The sequence below is a fragment of the Tursiops truncatus genome, chromosome 5 (assembly GCF_011762595.2).
Source record: "Tursiops truncatus isolate mTurTru1 chromosome 5, mTurTru1.mat.Y, whole genome shotgun sequence".
NCBI lineage: Eukaryota > Metazoa > Chordata > Mammalia > Artiodactyla > Delphinidae > Tursiops > Tursiops truncatus.
The window spans coordinates 70,363,769-70,385,123 of record NC_047038.1 but is presented as its reverse complement, the minus strand read 5'-3'; the positions used below and the strand labels follow the sequence as shown (position 1 = coordinate 70,385,123).

Sequence of the window (21,355 nt, the reverse complement as noted above, 5' to 3'; positions counted from 1 at the left end):
TGAGGATTTTTGTATCTATATTCAACAGTGATATTGGTCTGTAATTTTGTTTTTTTGTAGTATCTTTGCCCGGTTTTGGTATCAGGGTGATGGTGGCCTCATAGAATGAGTTTGGGAGTGTTCCTTCCTCTGCAGTTTTTTGGAAGAGTTTGAGAAGGATGGGTGTTAACTCTTCTCTAAATGTTTGATAGAATTCACCTGTGAAGCCATCTGGTCCTAGACTTTTGTTTGTTGGAAGATTTTTTAATCATAGTTTCAATTTAATTACTTGTGATTGGTGTGTTCATATTTTCTATTTCTTCCTGGTTCAGTCTTGGATGGTTATACCTTTCTAAGAATTTGTCCATTTTATTGGCATAGAGCTGCTTATAGTAGTCTCTTAGAATGCTTTGTATTTCTGCGTTGTCTGTTGTAAATTCTCCTTTTTCATTTCTAATTTTATTGATTTGAGTCCTCTCCCTCTTTTTCCTGATGAGTCTGGCTAATGGTTTATCAATTTTGTTTATCTTCTCAATGAACCATCTTTTAGTTTTATTGATCTTTGTTATTATTTTCTTGGTTTCTATTTCATTTATTTCTGCTCTGATCTTTATGATTTCTTTCCTTCTACTAACTTTGGGTTTTGTTTTTTCTTCTTTCGTTAGATTGTTTGAGATTTTTCTTGTTTCTCGAGGTAGGCTTGTATAGCTATAAACTTCCCTCTTAGAACTGCTTTTGCTACATCCCATAGGTTTTGGATTGTTGTGTTTTCATTGTCATTTATCTCTAGGTATTTTTTGATTTCCTCTTTGATTTCTTCAGTGATCTCTTGGTTATTTAGTAACCTATTGTTTAGCCTCCATGTGTTTGTAATTTTTACATTTTTTTCCCCTGTAATTGATTTCTAATATCATAGCGTTGTGGTCAGAAAAGATGCTTGATGTGATTTCAGTTTTCTTAAGTTTACTGAGGCTTGATTTCTGACCCACGATGTGATCTATCCTGGAGAATGTTCCACGCACACTTGAGAAGAAAGTGTAATCTACTGTTTTTGGATGGAATGTCCTATAAATATCAGTTAAATCTATATGGTCTATTGAGTCATTTAAAGCTTCTGTTTCCCTATTTGTTTTCATTTTGGATGATCTGTCCATTAGTGTAAGTGAGGTGTTAAAGTCCCCCACTATTATTGTGTTACTGTCGATTTCCTCTTTTATAGCTGTTAGCCATTGCCTTATGTATTGAGGTGCTTCTATGTTGGGTGCATATATATTTTTAATTGTTATATCTTCTTCTTGGATTGATCCCTGAGCATTATGTAGTGTCCTTCCTTGTCTCTTGTAACATTCTTTATTTTAAAGTCTATTTTATCTGATATGAGTATTGCTACTCCACCTTTTTTTTTTGATTTCCATTTGCATGGAGTATTTTTTTCCATCCCCTCACTTTCAGTCTGTATGTGTCCCTATGTCTGAAGTGGGTCTCTTGTAGACAGCATATAGATGGGTCTTGTTTTTGTATCCATTCAGCAAGTCTGTGTCTCTTGGTTGGAGCATTTAATCCATCCACGTTGAAGGTAATTATTGATATGTATGTTCCTATGATCATTTTCTGAATTGTTTTGGGTTTGTTTTTGTAGGTCCTTTGCTTCTCTTGTGTTTCCCACTTAGAGAAGTTCCTTTTGCATTTGTTGTAGAGCTGGTTTGGTGGTGCTGAATTCTCTTAGCTTTTGCTTGTGTGTAAAGCTTTTGATTTCTCCATCGAATCTGAATGAGATCCTTTCCGGGTAGAGTAATCCTGATTGTAGGTTCTTCCCTTTCATCACTTTAAGTATATCATGCCACTCCCTTCTGGCTTGTAGAGTTTCTGCTGAGAAATCAGCTGTTCACCTTATGGGAGTTCCCTTGTATGTTATTTGTCATTTTTCCCTTGCTGCTTTCAATAATTTTTCTTTGTCTTTAATTTTTGCCAATTTGATTACTATGTGTCTCGGCATGTTTCTCCTTGAGTTTATCCTGTATGGGACTCTCTGCGCTTCCTCCACTTGGGTGGCTATTTCCTTTCCCATGTTAGGGAGGGTTTCAACTATAATCTCTTCAAATGTTTTCTCGGGTCCTTTCTCTCTCTCTTCTCCTTCTGGGATCCCTATAATGTGAATGTTGTTGCGTTTAATGTTGTCCCAGAGGTCTCTTAGGCTGTCTTCATTTCTTTTCATTCTTTTTTCTTTATTCTGTTCTGCAGCAGTGATTTCCACCATTCTGTCTTCCAGGTCACTTATCCATTCTTCTGCGTCAGTTATTCTGCTAATGATTCCTTCTAGTGTAGTTTTCATTTCAGTTATTGTTCATTTCTGTTTGTTTTTTAATTCTTCTAGGTCTTTGTTAAATATTTCTTGCATCTTCTTGATCTTTGCCTCCATTCTTTTTCCGAGGTCCTGGATCATCTTCACTATCATTATTCTGAATTCTTTTTCTGGAAGGTCGCCTATCTCCACTTCATTTAGTTGTTTTTCTGGGGTTGTATCTTGTTCCTTCATCTGGTACATAGCCCTCTGCCTTTTCATCTTGTCTGTCTTTCTGTGAATGTGGTTTTTGTTCCACAGGCTGCAGGATTGTAGTTCTTCTTGCTTCTGCTGTCTGCCCTCTGGTGGATGAGGCTATCTAAGAGGTTTGTGCAAGTGTCCTGATGGGAGGGACTGTATATTAGTTTTTTGTTTTTTGGGTTTTTTTTTTTTTTGCGGTACACAGATCTCTCACTGTTGTTTCCTCTCCCGCTGCGGAGCACAGGCTCCGGACGCGCAGGCTCAGCGGCCATGGCTCACGGGCCCAGCTGCTCCGCGGCATGTGGGATCTTCCTGGACTGGGACACAAACCTGTGTCCCCTGCATCGGCAGGTGGACTCTCAACCACTGCACCACCAGGGAAGCCCTGTATAATAGTATTTTTAAAGCATTTTTTTTCCCTGCAAGGAGCTCCGCATCTTCATTTTTCCACTGAGCCCTGCAAATTATGTAGGTGGTCCTGGCTGGGGGACTAGTCTGTCTGCTCAGCTTTCTGCAGCTACCTCTTGGCTGCCTTTGCTATGCCTGCTACAGAGTAGCATGAAGTCCCATAGCTTCTTTGCCCTCACACATGTAGCTCTTTTGAGTTTTTAAAAGGGATTTCGGTTACTAATGATGAATGAGAAAGAGAGGGAAGTCAAGGCCGGGCTTCTCGTCAGGCCTCTGTCCTCTTCGGTTTCTTCGCTCAGCTCTTGCCTCTTGGGAAAGTCAGAAGCACATGTGGTTGATATCTGCAAAAGCACAGATGGTTCTTGGTTGCACCAAGGCCCGATATCAGATTCATTTACCTTTTAGAGTACCATTCCTGAGTCTTTTGAACACTCTTATTACAGGAGTTGAATCGAACAGCAGTTTTCCCCTAGTGATCTTACATGGCCCAAGATCCCTGCCACCCTGGGCTCCTCCTGCAATAGAATTGACCTAATCAACCTGGAACCAAGAATAATGACTAGAGAGAGATGCCAGATCATGGCATCTCTGATGCAGGGAATGGGAAGAGGAGGGCAATTGTCTTTTGGGAGAGAGGGCACACTTTCCTGAGCCAGTCATTTGCAGGTGGCTGTATGTAAGAGGCTAAGAAAAAATTCGTAAGATATCAAGGCATCTGTGGTTAGCAGAATAATGGCCCCCCAAAGATGTCCCTGTCCTACATCCTGGAACCTGTGAATATATTAATTTGCATGGCATTGGGGAATTACAGTTGAAGATGGAAATAGGGGTGCTACTCATCTGATCTGAAAATAGGGAGAGTCTCCTGGAGTATCTGAATGGCCCAGTGTAATCACAAGAGTCCTTAACAGTAGAAGAGGGAAGCAGAAGAGGAGAGTCAGAGAAAGAGATGTGGACGCCCATGCAGGATTAGAGAGATGGCTTTCAACATGAAGGAGGGGGGCCATGAGCCAAGGAAGGGGAGGCCCAGCCGCTAAAAGCTGGAAAAGGCAAGGAAACAGATTCTCCCCCAGAGCCTCCATAAGGAGCACGCACTTGTGAGCATCTTGATTCTAGCCCAGAGAGGACCGTGTCAGACTTCTGACCTGCAAACTTGTGAGAGAATAAACTTCTGTTTTAAGCCACCCAGTCTGGGACAGTTTTTTACAACAGCAATAGGAAACTAATACAGAACCCCTGAGTGTTTTATATTAAATGCATGGGCTCTGGAATCACACTGCTCAGGTTTTATTAAGTAGCTCTGCTACTTATTAGCCAAGTTATGTGGGAAGGTTATCAACTTTTCCAAGCCTTGGTCTCATCCTCTGATACATGAGGTGTCACCTCATGGCTGTGTTCTTAGGTATAAATGAAGGTAAAGCCTTTAAGACATTGCCTGATAAATAGAAAGCGGTTGATAAGTATTAGCTTAAAGTCGTGGATATCCGATCCTGGCTGGAATTTTTAGCAAGAGAGGACATCGCTCCTCTCTGATTCCCATGGAGTTCACTGTCACCCCTTCTGTGGCCCCTGCTGCTCCTATGTTGACCCTCTGTCCTCTGGGGCCTTTTTTACCCAGGTGTATCTTTGCTGGGGTCCCACTCTTTAGATTCTACCTTTTCCTAATTTTTTATACTAATTTTTCAATATTTTTTTAAAAGATAAATATATACATAAAGTGCTGTCTCCGGAGGTATTAATCACTGATAACGACTTGTCTCTTTTAGTCTCTGTAAGGCCTTATGATTATGATTACTGCCATGTCCAGCACTGTCTACGGACAGCCTCCAGGATTCTTGGTTGGTTGAGTAAATGAGGAATCCTCAGGAACTGCCTTTTAATTGAGGACTTTTGGCTTAAATTCAATGAGTAAAATCCAAAATGAGGAATTTCAGCTGGGAAATATTTTAGGCAGGGAGCTCTCCCAGGAGCCCTTCGAATCAAGTCCAATTTCACAAAGTATTTGGCCTCCTTTTCTGTCTACTTGTAAACGGCCCTGGGAGGGTTGTCACAAAGTTTTCTTAGGAGGATAATTTCAGAGAAAAGCTGGCACTTTTCTTCAAAGCTCTTAGAGCAGAGAAGTTTGGAGCTTATGATGATAACATTTCAGAAGACCTTTTCTACAGTGGGGGAGAGTTTCATTTCAATGTGGGCACCATGGTGAGACTTTCCAGCAGGCATTTGTAATGAGATTATCTTGTAATAAGATCACTTGCTGAAAAATCATTTCCATTCCACAAAAATCACATTAGGTACAAATAACAATTCTAAAAATGTATATAAAGCCACTTGAAATAAAACTAACAACTGGATTTCTGCAGTTATTGGTTGCTATGAGAATGGAAAAAGTCAATTCTGAAATAAATGCACCAAGTACCGTGAGTGTTCCATAATGCATTTGTCTATGAGAATTCATATTTGCGTGTCTATTTGAAGTGCAAAATGATTTCATGTGATTTTATTTTAACATGATTAGTGAAAAATGCATAAAATACAATTGTTTTCAAATACTGTCACACATCTGGACACTAGTCACAGTTACAGCATGGGCTCTGTGCTTTGCTTCATGATGTGGTATCCCTTTGGTGGTCGGTGTTAAGAAAGGCACTGGCGTGAAAGTAGCCGTCCAATTTCTTCCCTTTGGCATTTCGCTGAAACTTAAACCTGGCAAGCATCTCAAGAGTTCTTTTATTCTATTCCATTAAATACAGATCAGGCTGTGTATTTCATATTTTGGTCATTTCAGCAATGTAAGAGGCTTTCTTACTTTAACAAAAGTCAGTCAGTCAGTCAATCTGTAGCCTTTCCCCTACGGCCATGGCAGAATCAGCTTTGACTCTTAGGAAACCTGACTTGATGTACCTGTCTCTGTGGCCTATTTTTGGCGTGTCTTGGCCAGAATATGTGTCTTAATTTTGGCCATGATATTTTCCATCTGCTCTAGAAAGGTTCTGGGTTGAATGCAAAGTTTATTTAGCCCATGCTGTATGTCCGTCATATATCCTATGGCTGTAGCAGGAAACAAAACAGACAAAATCTCTGCCCTCCTATAGTTTCTTTTCTACGACACATATAGATACGGTTTATAAAGACATAAACCATAAAGACTGATACAGTTGACCTCACGTATATGTAAAATTTTCTATAGCTGCAGAGACTATTAACTTAAAAGACAAATAAGTGATGGCCTGGAGAAAAATAATTGAAACAAATGGAGTTTCAATAAATCAATAAGGAAGAAAAACCAATAGAAAAATGTGCCAAAGATATGAGTAGGCATCAATTGGGAAAGACTTTTTATTTCTCTGTGGTAATAATTGGCAGAAGTGCGATTTCATGATTTCAAATGTACCCAGTTACAGACACAAACAAAGGATGCCCTTTAGAAAAGAGAAGCCTCCCAGCTGGAATTCCCTGTGAATTGCCACAGCCTGTCAGGTGGTGAGGGTCTCAAGCTGAGTTCTCTCCTGTGGCACTGCACAGGGTCTGTGTGCTGCGTATGGCTGCCATCTTGTGCTCCTGCTTGGAAACTGCATGTTACTTATCCTTTTGGCAAGTGGAAGAAAATGGACCTTTACCCAAGGGCATCACCCCCACGCTGAGCTCAGTCCCCCGACCCATGCACCACTGGCTGACCCTCATGTTATACAGTTTCCCAGGATTAACTTAAACACAGAAGGTTGATCAGTAGAGTATTTTTAGATGAGACTACATCACAGTTCAAATTGCAGTATTGAGAGTTTATAGTGACAGGCACATGGTTTCTGACTTCCCTTTATCTGCAGCAATGTCTTTCCTCCTTTCACGGGTAAAGTAAACCTTTCCCTACTTGACTCAGGGCTGACCTTGTTGCCAGATTACTTGCCATTCATTTCTAGTTCCTGTATGTCTTTCCTGAAATTCCGGCCTCTATTAACCTATCTTCTCTTCCCGCCTTGGCTCATTTTGCCCCCCCCGCCATTGGATCACGTATCTTGTATACAGGGGACATTATTCCTGTTTACAGGTACGAAGGAACATGTGAATCCTGTGAAGACTTTGGAGAAAAATTTAGTATTTTTCCCCCTCCCTCTGAGCCCTTGGGTACTGTGTACCCAGTCTTCTAGTCTTGGTAAGTTGGCAGCTATGACTCTGGAATGCAAGTTAATTAAATTGTGCTTATATTTAGTTTTAGGCAAGGCTGATTTTTCCATGTCAGGTTTAGTCTGTGTGGCTTTGTTATATATAATACTGGTAACCAGGGATACTAGGAGAGATTTTATGTAGCTGTGTGGTGGAGGGCACACAGAGCAGAAAAGTGGAGGAAGCATGGGAGAGAGAATTCAGGGACCTCTCTCTTCCACCAGCATGCAAATCATTTAACAGGACACAAACGATTCAACAGTAAAAGTCAACTTGCCTGGAGCAATTGACTTCCTTTTTTGTCTATGAGCCAAAGAAACGTTAGGAATTCTTTCCCTAGATGTTGTTATATTGATTCCCATGTGTGTTGATCTCTTCAGACTATGTTCTATTCCAGTTGTCTTGGTTGTTTCGAAGAATCCAGTTGCCCTCACTTCAGGTCTAAGTGGGCAGTGCTAGATCTACAAGGTTGGAGAATAGGACGCTCTAGTTATTTGCAGGATAACGCTTTAAGCAAAAGGCATTTTTAAGCACTTTGTGATGGCCATCTTTCAAAAGTGAATTATACACTTACCAGTCTTAGTAAACAGGACATAGTGGGCTTTATGTCATTCGGTGCCAGGTACTTTACATCCATTACTGATTAATATATACTCAGAGACAATTCCAAAGCAGGTGGAATTCAGATAAGGAAACTGAAGCCCCAAAAGGTTAAATAACTTGCTCAAAGCGGCACAGATACCTTAAGTTAAATCCAAGTCTGTACTTTTTCTACAGAACGACTTTTATTTTGTTATCTCAGGGTCATCATTGTGAATAATTGCTTTTCTTGTCTGTAGACCCAGTCAATATCAGTATGGATATTAAGATGAGTGTTTATGAATTAATTTTCTCGCACTTTTCTTTTAATCATAATAGCATTTAGAATTGAAGTGACTTGATTATTTGGGGATGGTTTAAGCTTGAAGGGTTAGGTAGCTGGAAGTATTAGGTTTTCCCGACTCTGCCTTGACTCAAGCCATGGAACGTGTGCTGTCTCCATGGCCTACTGCATGGGGGCAAGTGAATGGGGTTTGTTGTGATCAGTTAAGACGATGGAAAGTAGAGGGGGTCTTGGGCAGAGCTCCAACCTGGGGCTTCAGAATCTTGGCCTCCAGCTACTGGCAATCTGATCTGGAAGATAGGTGAGATCCTACAGTATCCTGAAGATCAGTGAATTTTTAGGAATGGTAATGCATTGGAATATTCTGTTACAGTAATTAACAATAGGGAGTAAGTGGGAAAGTGATGTAGTACAGTCTTCATGGGATTGGAAGTGAATTTTAGACATTAGCGTAGAACTGTAATCTTGTTACCAACCAGGCTTTCCTTAATCAATAGAAATTGATAAGAGGCCAGACAAGAAATGCAGGCAAGTCTTTACCGGGGCTCCTGTAACAGGTTCCCTTGCTCGCTCCCTGAGGTGGGGATTGGGGCAGATCAGTGGGTGACCAGAAGGGGGGCTTAGGTGGTCTGCCCACGCCTTTGGTGGTGCTGTGTGCAGGGAGCATGCTCTGTACCCTGCTTTTGCTCTCAACACCCAGTTTTTGCTCCCAGCTCTTCAGAAGTGGCAGCTGGGTTTGTGGTCTTTTTCTATCCTGTTGTCCATAATTTGCCCCAATTGAGTATGCATGCGGCTATTTTTAGTCCCTTATAGTTTCTTTGTATTTTGTTGCTGGAGGAGACATTTGTCCAGGTGCCAGCACTGCACCAAAGGGTCCCAGGACCCAGCCTGTCTCAATCTGTCCTTGAAAGTTATTTTTTCAAAGTTCTTTTCACAGTAAATTCTAAATACATATGTTTACTCTATTTTTGGGTCCCAGGCTACACAGTATTGCAAAGTCATAGACAATTAGTTCTAGCTTTTAGATTATCTATACATAAAATAGACAAAAATAAAAGAAACTGTGATTAAAAATAAATCTGGTTTGAGTTGAAAATGAAATTCACAAACTGTTAACTTGTATAATGACATCAGTCCAATTTGTGTAGCCCAACAAATAAGAAAAATACCATGGAATCGCTCTTCAAATCTGATTATTTTTCTTTGTTCATCTTTCTTCTAAGTCTTTCCATAGACGTCTTGATCGAGTTACACATTTAATAAAGATCTAAAGAAATGTTAACATGTATAACTTTTTAGATACTACCATATGCATGCAAGAGACTGTTATTTTCTTTCCAAATGATATATATCACTTTATTTCTCATAGGTTTGTACGCATGCATTAAATGTTTTATAGAAAACATTCAACAGCTGTCTGAAATCTGCCAAAGGTTGTGTGTATAATATACCATCATTATCATTTTATGATTCATAATGAATAATCACAAAATATCTTTCGAGACAGCCTCATGTTTGCAGAAAATCTCAGAAGTATTTTAAGTACCACTAAGTGAGAATTACTTTGTTTATAAAATAAAGGTTTTATTTCCTAAAGCAAGTTCAGAAAGTAGCACTCCTCCCTCCCCCGCAAAAAAAAAAACCCTGAATTTAGAAATCTCTGCCTGCCTGATAATAATCCCTGACAAAAGGGTCAACTGTAAACATGTAGTTTCTTTTCTTTTTTTTTAAAAAAGAATTGGCATCTTTTTTTTTTTTTTTTAATTTATTTTTGGCTGCGTTGGGTCTTTATTGCTACGTGCGGGCTTTCTCTAGTTGCAGAGACGGGCTACTCTTCATTGCGGTATGCAGGCTTCCCATTGTGGTGGCTTCTCTTGTTGCAGAGCACGGGCTCCAGGCACGCGGGTTTCAGTAGTTGTGGCTCGCAGGCTCTAGAGCGCAGGCTCAGTAGTTGTGGCGCACGGGCTTAGTTGCTCCATAGGATCTTCCCGGACTAGGGCTTGAACCTGTGTCCCCTGCATTGGCAGGCGGATTCTTAACCACTGTGCCACCGGGGAAGCTCTAAATATGTAGTTTCTAACTTGCTTATGTTCTTTAGAAACTTGAAGTTACGTTTTTGCACTTATTTGCAGGAAATGATAAATGACAGAGTCCTGGTGTATATCTTACTTACCAATGATTTTTGACAAAATTGGTTCAGAATCCTATTTAAGTCTTTTAGACACTAAAACTTGAGGTAGTAAACTAGTATATTCTTTTAATTAGACAATCCCTATTTGGAAGTTGTTTTTCTTATTTTTAAAAATTTCCTTCTCTCTCTCTCTCTCTCTCTCTCTCTCTCTCTCTCTCCCTCCTATTGAATGAATAAAGATTCCTTTTAAAAACGTTTCTTTAGACCTGCTTGGCGGTCTATTTCTGCCAGTCCCTGATCATAAAGCTTGACTTCCTGCTTTTTACTCTGCTCTTTCTGTACTTTCTCCCCTGTCTAATTAGATTTAAAATCTACTGGGCAAGTTTTATCTAACTCTATTTTATACTGTGATTTTACTTGAGATGTTGAATGATGACATGAACTGCTTTCTAAACTCTATTTCCGTTCCTCTCCTATCGGAGTGCCACCAGTGACAAATCTATTCTTGTCTCCTGCTAATGATTTTTAGATAATTTTACAATGATGGATTTTTCTATAGAATGATAGATCTTCCTTCATGCTGTCAGACAGGCGAGAAGTATACTTAGCTCTTATTTTCAGAAATTTAAGCTGAAGGCCAGCTGGCAATGTTTCCATTGAATCAAAGCATGGCTTTATTTCACAGCGGAAAAAAATGAGTCAAGGAGTACCTTCGTCTTAAGGATATTTAATTGGGGAAGTTGTTTTGAACTTGCTTTGAACATTGGTTTGACAGAGATCATTCCTCACTAAGAAAAACATATTATATAATAGGCACTGAGGGACTTGGAACTACAGAGTTGGACTGTAGTGAGGGGGCCGGTTTTACCTTGTCTTCACAGCAAGACGGTCACCCCAGATCATAAAAGAGGAAATCATGTAGCACTTCTATTTTTAGAATATCTAAATTAAGAGCTGTTTAAGTGCATTTATGCAACAGGGATTACTGACCGCCTACCATATAGTACCTTGGTAAAAAGATGTTGAAAGTTGCTGATAGAGTCATTTGCATTCTCTGCAATGAATGAAAAATCTGTGTAATAGAGCAATTTATTAAGGAAACATAAAGGATGTGTGGTGTCATCTGTGCATTCTCAGAAAAGGGGGACCAGCCTTGAGGAGAAATGAGCAGAGATTATGTGATCACCCAGAGTGGGGTGGCATGGGGGAGGGTTAGAGGTGGACACAGAGGATGGAGGAGGCATCCCCCAAGGCTTGGAAGGGGACTGGGCTTTGGCATGTCCCTTACGTAGTAGGGACTGGTTACTATTTGCTTGGGGGAAGAGGCAGGGTCTCAAAGAGGCATGGCTGCGTGGGGCAGCCGGGAAAGCTGATGTTGGGAACCGTGGCCCTGTCATGACCCTGCTGTGGCACAGACGTGATGGAGCATTCTGTCTACTATAAACCCCGAGGGCTTAGAACCGTGAGTCCCTCACCCCACCCATTCTCTGAAGAATTGAAAGCTAAGCCCCTTCCGCGGTTCTTCCCTTGGATCCTTGTACCTCCCTAAGGAGGGAGAGGCCCCCCACAAAAAACATGCCTGAAGAATATTTCTTTTCACCTTTTTGAGTGGGGATTAATTGAATTAATTTGATTAAGTGAATTAACTTGATTTAGAAAAATAAGGTGATGTGGCATTTCTTACCTCATAGTATTAGACCCAGGCCCACTGCGTTTTCACACCGGGCTGTCCTCAGTTCATTGTGGCTCCAGGTCTCACCTCTCATGCTTATTTCTCTTGTTTCAGACCTTTCCTAAACTCCTCCCTGCTATGCCCACCCCTCTTAGGAAGTTACTCCTCTGGCGTCCCATTCTTTCACGTCTAAATATAATGAAAATCTAAACATTCTATAATTAAATTCAGAGCTAAGTATTCATTGCCAAGAAAATGAATTAAAAGCTCTGTCAGACTTGAACTGAACACTTAAAATCTTAAGGGTGAAGGCGTTTTCAAATTTGTTTTTGGTAGCAGAGACCCATTTTCAAAGGAAATTGTACACGGACTCAAATATATAAAGCAGGTGATGGTAGAGCTCTCTAGTTGAAGTGGAGTACGGGACTCAAGACACCCCCTTAGCCCATGATGTGGCCCCAAAGTCCCTTTCCTTGGTATCCTAGAGTTCATCTAAAAACCACCATTTTACCCCAGGGAATGGGTAACGTGGGTGTAGGTGTTGGGAAAATGTTAGACACATCATCACAGGTCAGTGGGGAAGATTATTTTAGGTAGAAGGGTCTTTGATACTCATTGCCCTAACATGTGAGCAGATGCTACTGAGAAGCCAGACTTGTCTGGGGGTTTGAGTGAGTATCCTGCTATCACAGAGAGTGATTATCGTATTTCACCAGCAGTTTCTTCCTCTGGCAATTAAAATAATAAAATTGTAAGATATTTATTGCCTTTGAACATGTAGGACCAAGAAATAGGAGTGATCACGTGGTCCTGCTGGGCACCTTCTATTCTCAGTCTTCATTTATTCATTTAACAAATATTTAATTCCACGCCAGACTCAGGACAGGACACAACAGGGAGAAAATCTGATAAAGTTCCTTCTCTTAAGGAGCATACGTTCTAGAAGGGAGAGGGTATAAGCAAACAAATACTTATCTTCTGCTAATATAAATTATGTGAGTCGTAAAGTAACAGGGGTTTGTTTGTTCATGTTCTGATGGTACTATTAAAAGGGACTAGCCTGGGTGCCCCTCGCCCCCCATGTTTAACAGAGGTCTACCAGGTGAAGAAGAGGAAGAAGAGAATGAGAAGGATTTCTCACCTTAGAAGACAGGTAACTTCTGAGGAAGTCACACTGTAGTGATGGGATTAAAGGGACTTGCAGGTATAAGACAGGCTTCATTTTTAGATTATAACTATATTCCTGACATTGATGATCCTCCATCCCCGAGCTCCTGTATCTTCAAAAGTGGTCATCATTTATTTGATCTGAGCCAACCTATAGGCAGAACTTAATACCACTCCATGCTCCCTCCAAAGAATGTACTCGCACAAAGCATTAAAAACCGCATTTCTTTTTGCCCCACTTCCCTTGTAATCTACTGCCCCACTTATCTATTCTCTTCTGCAGCAAAGCATTTGTCCTTCCATTCGGAGCTACTTCCTGTCTTCTCATTCTCTCTTAAACATACTCCGTCAGACTTTTGTCCTCACTGCTGCATTGAAACCGCTCTTATCCGCATCCCCATTTCTCAGTTTCATCTTACCTGATTCAGCAGCAGCTTCTGGCATAGCTGATCACTTCCTCCTCTTCGATACACTTTCCTTCCCTTGGCTTCCAGGATAACATACTCACCTGCTGGGTTTCCTTCTACCCCCGGGGCCACTCCTCATCCTCTTTGCTGGCTTCTCCTCTTCCCTGTAGCTGTTACACAGGAGGTTTAATAGTTCAGCCCTTATCCATCTTCTCTGCACCATCTCACTGAGTCTTACTCTTCACTAGCCATTCCCCTCATGATCTCATCCAGGCACACCGGCTTTAAATCGATTTGCTGATGGTGTATACGTTTATATTTGTAGTCCTGTCCTCTTTCCTGGACTTTGAACTTATGTACCCAGTTGTCTCCTCAGCATTTCCAGCTGGGCGTCTCTTGTATATGTCAGACCCAGCGTGTCCAGATGATAACTCCTGATTCTTTCCCCTTGGTCTTTCTCTTCCAGTAGCCTTCCTCATCTCAGCGGAGGGCAGTTCTTGTCATCTGGCTGGAAACTTGAAGCCATCATTGGCTCTTGCCTTTCACGACTTTCATCTAATGGGCCAGGAAACCCTCCTGCCCCTACTCTCAAAATATGTCCAGTATCCAGTTGTGTCTCAGCCCCTCCCCTGCTACCACCTCCAAGCCGCCATCATCTCTTCCTGGATTGCTCCAATAGGCTCCTAACTGTTATTCCCTACTGTGTCCCTTGCCTCTCTGGAGTATTTTCAACACAACAGGCAGAGATCCTTGAAAACATAAGTCAGATCATGCTACTCTTTACTCAAACCTTGTAGTGACTCTTTTTTTTTTTTTTTTTTGTCTAAGCTACAGAGTCCTTACAGAGCCCTCTGTGGTTGGGCCCTCTCTTCCTCTCTGCCTCATCCCTTAGCTTCTTTCCCTTTTACTCTCTCTGCTTTAGCCACATGGGTCTGTCTCCTTGGTGTTCCTGATACCTGCCAGCCGTGTTCCTGCCTGAGGGTCTTTGCTTCTGGGCTGAAATCTTCCCCTGAGGTCTGGTTAACTCCCTCCATCTTTGAAGTTGTTGTTCAAATGTCAACATTCAATGAGACCTGCCCTGGCGCCATAATTAATCTGGGGACCTGTACTACCCCATCCCCACATCTCCTATCTCTCTTAGTCTGTTGTACTCTGTTTTGTCTTTATAGCACTTATTACCTTCTGACCTAATATATAATAATTTTCTTCTTATTATATCAATTGTTATTGTTTGTCTCCGTAGACTATAGTGTCTGCAAAGCAAGGGATCTATTCTGTATTCAAGCTCTTAGAAGAGTGCCAAATTGATTAAATAAATGAGTGAGAATATTAGAAAACAACATAATCATCTTTGCTGATTCCCTATGGTAGATGGAGGAAGTGATTACACCTCCCATCAACAACTTGAAATGTCCCTTTAGATATTTCTGTTTTCCAAAGGGTCTTCTCTATACAGCCCCTCAGGGAGACTCAACCAAGTTTTTAATTTCTCTCTCTCCCAAGACAATGCCCAACCGCACAGTTTCCCCTCTCTCTCCAGGAGGATCTCCTTCTTTTCATACAGAGCTTTTTGATATCCATCCATACCTACTCCAGACATCTTAATGTTCAACAAAAGGAAGGGCCATCGAGTACATATGACTTAGAAGGCAGAGTAAAGACCAAGTTTAATTATTGACCGTCCACTTGGATTTCCTTTCTCCTCTTTCACCTCTTATCTTTCACCCCAATCTTCTTATCAACCTATTATGGGGAGATACAACACTCTTCCCAAGAAGTATTCTTGCATCAGCTGCTATAAGATTACACTCATTCTTTTTCATATGGTCAAATAACTTTGTAAAAGGTAAGAGCAATAGTGATTTATAGTAACTTAATTTCGAGCAGCATGTGGAATGAAGGGCTGACAAGCTCTCAGTATGGGTGCAGGGGACAAAGCTGTGTGCCAGGTCGGCTTTCTCTTCAGAGATAGAGTTGAACTTGAGCTTTAGACTTTAAACAAGGACTCAAAGTCACGATGAATGTGAGGATACTATGCAGTCAGAGACTGGTGAGTAATTTCTGAAAAAGACTCTAAAAGTTAGCAAGCAGAGTAATGAGAGAATTTGCCAGTATAAATGCTGCCCATGAGACACAGACAGAGAGGACTGATAGGGCTGGAAGCAGTTGCAGAAAATCTAAAGTTTGTTTCAGGCTATGGATGTTATTTCAGCAGACTGTTTTCAGAAACAAGACTGAAAAGAGCTGCATCCGCAGGGGTGTATACTCTTCAGAATCCATGGAATTCAGAAGTCCAGGCGATTCATAACTGTCCTCATCATTTGGACATGTAAACCAGTATCTTAGGCATAAGTCTTTGTATACTGCTGTCATTGTGTTAATATTAATTAATTGTCACATGTATAAATGAAGGTAACTTTGGTGGTGAAGCATCTTTAGTTAGTAAAAGTATCTTTATCAGATGATGATCGGTAGAATACATGCTATGTGAAGGTGGGGAAGTAGTTTTGTTTTCTTTACTGCTGTATCTGTAATTACTGCTACAGTAATGCCCAGCACATAATAGATAGTAAATATTCATTCAATTAATGAAAGAATCTTGTAAAGTCATTGCCATTGATTTAAAGTCCAATATATACCTCTTAGTGTTATAGATGGTGTTAGTGGAAATGGTGTCAAGACTGTATAGCATGACTTCACCTCAGGGAATCTCCCTTTGTCATCTTAAGGGCTCAGTCTAAAGGCTATTGGAAGATGATTGTCATAAGACAGTGAATTATGGTTGAAAAATCTCTCCAGAAACTTGTTAAGAGCTCTCTCAGTGTGTTCTCCAAAAACCGAGAGCTCACAAAAATGTCATCTTATCTGGTCCAGTTCACCTGAGGACAGACGTTTATCTTTTGTTTAGAGAGAAAAATAAAGCCAAGTTTGAACTTTTACCTGAACCTGGTACCCTTGAACTCAGCGCCCATCACTTGGCTGTGTACTAGAAATGGGGAGTGGGTATGCTGTGGAGGATTAGGCCTGGAGCCAGGACCTCACGATTCTGGGGTGGTTTTCACCTTTTCCTAACTCCATGGCTTTGGGTAGATGCTGTCTTAACCATATGATACTCTAGTTCCTCTATTTGTAAACTATCACTTACCCCAAGGAAGTTGTGATAGAATTCTTACCTGTGTACTCTATGGGGCTCTCTGGAAATTGTAAATGAGATATGTCTGAAATGCTTTGCTAGTTGAACAGTTTTTCACAAATCAAAGTGGAGATTCTGAATACAGGTCAGGAAGAAATCAAACAGAAAGAGAATGTACAAAGCTATCCTGATTGTACAAAAATAGTATTGATTAATGAAACTATGAATGTCCAAAGAACTTGCAAAAAAAGAATAAGAAGAAAGAAACCATTTTCAATGTCCTAAAACCATGGGCAGCCGCATCTCCAACCGAGAAACCACACAAAAGAAGTCAGTTTCTGATGAATCAGCAAAGACACAGGATATCGATAATCAAAACAATGCAAGCAATGCCGTATTTTAAATTTGATCCAGGTTTGATATAACCATACGCAAGAATGGCTTTATTGGAGTAGGTCCTTAAAGATGAAACCTAGATGTTCGGAGCTATTTAATGTTGAGCTTTCAGCTACATTTCCCAAGGACTCACCAGAGCCATAATGTAGGGAATGCAATAATTCTTCTGAGGCATTGCAGCTGCTGAAATGCAGACAGATGGAATTTCTGCACTCTCTACTATAATGCAGAAACAGTCTCACGATAGGATAAACACTTATTCCTTGAAAATTTTCCCTTAACCGTAGAGAGAGGTTATTGTAGAGACTGACCGGTAAAATCTTTAATGTTTTGGTTTTTCATTTTATATCTGGTTTCCTGTATACCTGTTAGGAGTCTCTGTCTGTAGCTATAGGAGTACAGTCCTGTGCTGAATCCAAGACTATACAAAACATAAGCGTGTTTCACGTCTTGGCAGTTGAAATCCATAGATGCCATTTGTATTGATACAGAAATCATGGGATATAATGGAAAACCAGACTTTCATTGTTGATATTGCGAAGCTTACACATGAATTAGCATCAGAAGAAACATACCAAATTGACTCGTACTTAATGTTCAGCAAATCGAAACTGATTCCGTGATAGCGTTGGAAAATAATCCATCAATTGCATTTTTTCTTTTGCCTCGTGGCAATATATTGTGCTCCATTGAGATGGAGGTGACTTTTGCCCATTAAGAACCTCCTGAGTGCCAGCCACTCTGCTGGGGAACACAGGACATATGAGTGGCATGGACCTTACTGCCTGGAACGTTCAGTCTGAACTTCTCTGCATTTCAGCTTCTGAGTTAAATGTTCCATATTTCCTGGTTCCCTTTAGTTAGACAACAAGGTTCATCTCATCAAGGAACATGGTTCGGGGTGGGGGGTGGTGGTGACAGTGACCACGCAGGAGACCACAAGGCTGATCCCACTAACTTTTGTGGCAGGGAGACAGAGAGTTACAGAAACACGTTTTGGGAGGGTTATATTTATTTACCGTTACTCTGAATTGGGAACTCATGAAAAAAGTTAGTTGTTTTCCTTTTCTGATTATAAAAGTAAGACATGATCGTTATAAGAACATGTGTAAAATACAGAGTAAAATACAATGAAGAAACTAAAAATTACTTTCAATCCTAATACCAGGGATGATCATAGTAACCTTAGATATACTTCTTTCTAGGCCAGATTGTATTATGCTTTTTCAGAACCAAATGCTGTTTCTAAATTTTTTTATTTTTTAAACTTAAAAAAAAATTTATTTATTTATTTATTTTTGGCTGCGCTGGGTCTTTGTTGCTGTGCGCGGGCTTTCTGTAGTTGAGTTGAGTGGGGACTACTCTTCGTTGAGGTGCGCAGGCTTCTCACTGCCGTGGCTTCTCTTGTTGCGGAGCACAGGCGCTAGGCGCGTGTGCTTCTAGTTGTGGCATGGGGCTCAGTAGTTGTGGTGCACGGGCTTAGTTGCTCTGCGGCATGTGGGATCTTCCCGGACCAGGGATCGAACCTGCGTCACCTGCATTGGCAGGCAGATTCTTAACCATTGCTCCACCAGGGAAGTCCCCCAAATGGTGTTTTTATACTTAAATTATCTTAAACTTTGGCCCAGGACATTACTTTTTACAATATAATATTCAATGGCTGTAACAGTATTCCTTATTATGGAGCTATCAAAATTTATTTAACCAGTCTCCTATTATTGCATAATTGTTATTTCATAGTTTGCTTGTGATAAACCATGATGGTGTGAATATCCTTAAATATTAAATTTTGCACTTATTCATAATCATTTCCTTTGTATGAAGACCAGAAATAAGATTTCTGGGTCAAAGGGTTACACATTTAAAAAGCATTTGATGCATATTACCACATATTGAAGGGTATTTTAAAACCCATTTCGTTGAATTGACATCCTTCCATTAATGGTTTCCCTTAGAAAAATCTTTCTAGCTTCTTCTCTTACATTCTGTATCTGATGTAATTTTGAAACAATTGAATATTTGTTGAATTTTGAGAAGAAAAAGAACACCGTAATACTTAAAGCAAAGAATACTAAAATGCAGCCGTGTTAAGGAAGAGAATGAAAATATTATCAGCTAATGTTGTTTCACATTCCTTATGCCAAAATAGACACTGACATTTTTAACTGGCATTTTTACTAAGACAAGTAAATAAATATATTTCAAATACAAGGCATGGGGTCTCTAAGCCTGTGTTCAAGAGTGTATCAACTATTCGTAACTGTAGCTTTCTCTGCAGGACATTGAGTAGCACTGTAGAAGGAGAGGGTTTTTTTTTTTAATGTTTGTTCAATAAATAATATTTCACTTTGAAATAATTTTCTGTTATTAAGAAAAATACTCCCATCTGGTATTTTTTTCCCCACATAAGTTGTGCAATTGATGAGGCAGCTCTCTTGTGCTGTGAAAGCCCACTGGTGAATTTCCTTTTGCTTTTCTCAGGCAAACACTCTTTGTAGTCTTTCCAGGTAATTTTACAATTAATGTTCCAGAAGGCCAGAGAAAAATTGGTGATCATGAAACTGAGGGAATTGGGAAGCACCTCTGTTGAATAGCAAGGAAAGGTTTTCTTTCTGTCCTTTATTTCTCCTAATTTTAAAAGGGGAAAAAAAACACACCTCTTATTCATTTTGAATTGTTTTTCTGCCCTTTTTTTCAGTGATCTGCGGAGGGGGTGAGAGCTTTCTGTGTGCCAGTGGCATCTGTGTCCCCAGGAAACTGCTGTGTAATGGCTACAACGACTGTGGCGACTGGAGTGACGAGGCTCATTGCAGTATGTGACAGGCTGTGTGGGGTTTGTCTGGGGGGACAGGGATTCCATTCAGGGGCCTGGAAACCAGCGCCATTCCATTGTCCAGTACTGACAACCACCCGGCACTTGGGTGGACTTCTTTTAGTTTGCTTTTCTTAAGTGAGCAAATGTGTTTATCTTCCCTCACTTCATGTGACAGCTGCGTGTTTGCACACCTTCCAAAGGCCTGATTTCATTAGGAACTCGACAGCTAGATGTGCTGTGGAACACATCAGGGACTGAAGTGTTTTTGCTTAAAGTATCTTAAAATTGGGAAAATGCTTTCTGTTTACTTTGTTTGGGTGAGGGTTTTTGTTTTTGTTTTTAAATCTTTGAGTATAAAGGTCAACTTTTTTAAAAAAAGGATATTTTTAATAGGAAAATTTTTTACCCTCATGATTTTTAGCAGTTGTGACACAGAAGATGCAAAATCTTTTGTTCGTTTATGCTTCCTCTAAATCTGGAGAGAGTGACGGCAAGAACTGTTTTGAATCCATGGATTGGTAGATTCAGCCTTAAACATCCTCAGTTTACTTACCATTGATTTGATCAGTCATTTTGACTAAAACGCTGGTTTATCCAATATTGTATTTATCTGCTTGGGCTGCTTTACAAAATACCACAGGCTGGGCGCCTTAAACAGCAGAAATGTATTCTCTCACAGTTTGGAGGCTGGAAAGTCCAAGATGAAGGTGCAACAGGGTCAGTTTCTGGTGAGAATTCTGTTCCTGGCTTGCAGGCAGCTGCCATCTGCCTGTGTGTTCACATAACCTCTTTGGAGAGGCGAAGGGAGAGGGGAGGAGAGAGAGCTCTGCTGTCTCTTACTCTTCTTACAAGGGTATGAGCCCTATTCAGTTAGCGCCCCACCCTTATGACCTTTATCACCTCCTCACAGGCCCTGTCTCCAAATACAGTCATGTTGGGGTTTAGGGCTTCAGCATACAAATTTTGGGCAGACACAGACATTCAATCCATATCAGATTTATATTCAGTTTTCAAATTGATTTGCAATTATGCAACAGATTAAAAGGAAAAATTAGCCTCAAGAATACATTGCAGGATCTGCGTCCAAAACACGACCATGTGCGATGGTGTTCAAATTGCTTTCTAATGGTTCTATGACCAGCAATAGTTACTGTGGGAAAAGCTGTGTTTTATTCCCTGTAGGGGTTACCAAGGCTTTATAAGGGCTCATCTCAGTTGCTCACCTGAGTTGAAAGATTCCTCTGGTGTGTTTGCCAGGAGGACCAACTCTTCATCCATATGAAGGGTTAGGATACTTATTTACCATAACTTTTGAAAGACAGTATATTGTGGTAATATTTAGGGTCAGTGTTTCCCAAACTGGTGTCCCATAGTACCTGAGTCTTGAAAAATGCTTGGGAAAAAAATAAGTTTGAGAAATGCTGTCTATCAGATCTACTTCATAGAGAGCTACAATACATATTCGTTCATTAAAGGTTCAGATAAATCCCACAGTTTAAAAAAAACACATTAATTTTATCTTGACTTGGTATTTCCTGAAAATTATTTGTTTATATATACCCTTACCTTTAATTAATTAATTTATTTATTTATTCGTGCATTTATTTATTTTGCATAATATCTAGCATCCTGTAGAATTTCAGTTAAGCCACCATATTTTT

General features: G+C 40.3%; 1 protein-coding gene across 1 annotated transcript in view; it reads left to right on the top strand.

The window, feature by feature from the left end:
* The window catches only part of CORIN (corin, serine peptidase), a 217,293-nt gene that overhangs the window by 99,141 nt on the left and 96,797 nt on the right, over positions 1-21,355 (top strand). The window contains exon 6 of the mRNA XM_033856407.1: positions 19,578-19,691. Coding sequence (XP_033712298.1) covers positions 19,578-19,691 — 114 coding nt within the window. The remainder of the gene's footprint in view (positions 1-19,577; positions 19,692-21,355) is intronic.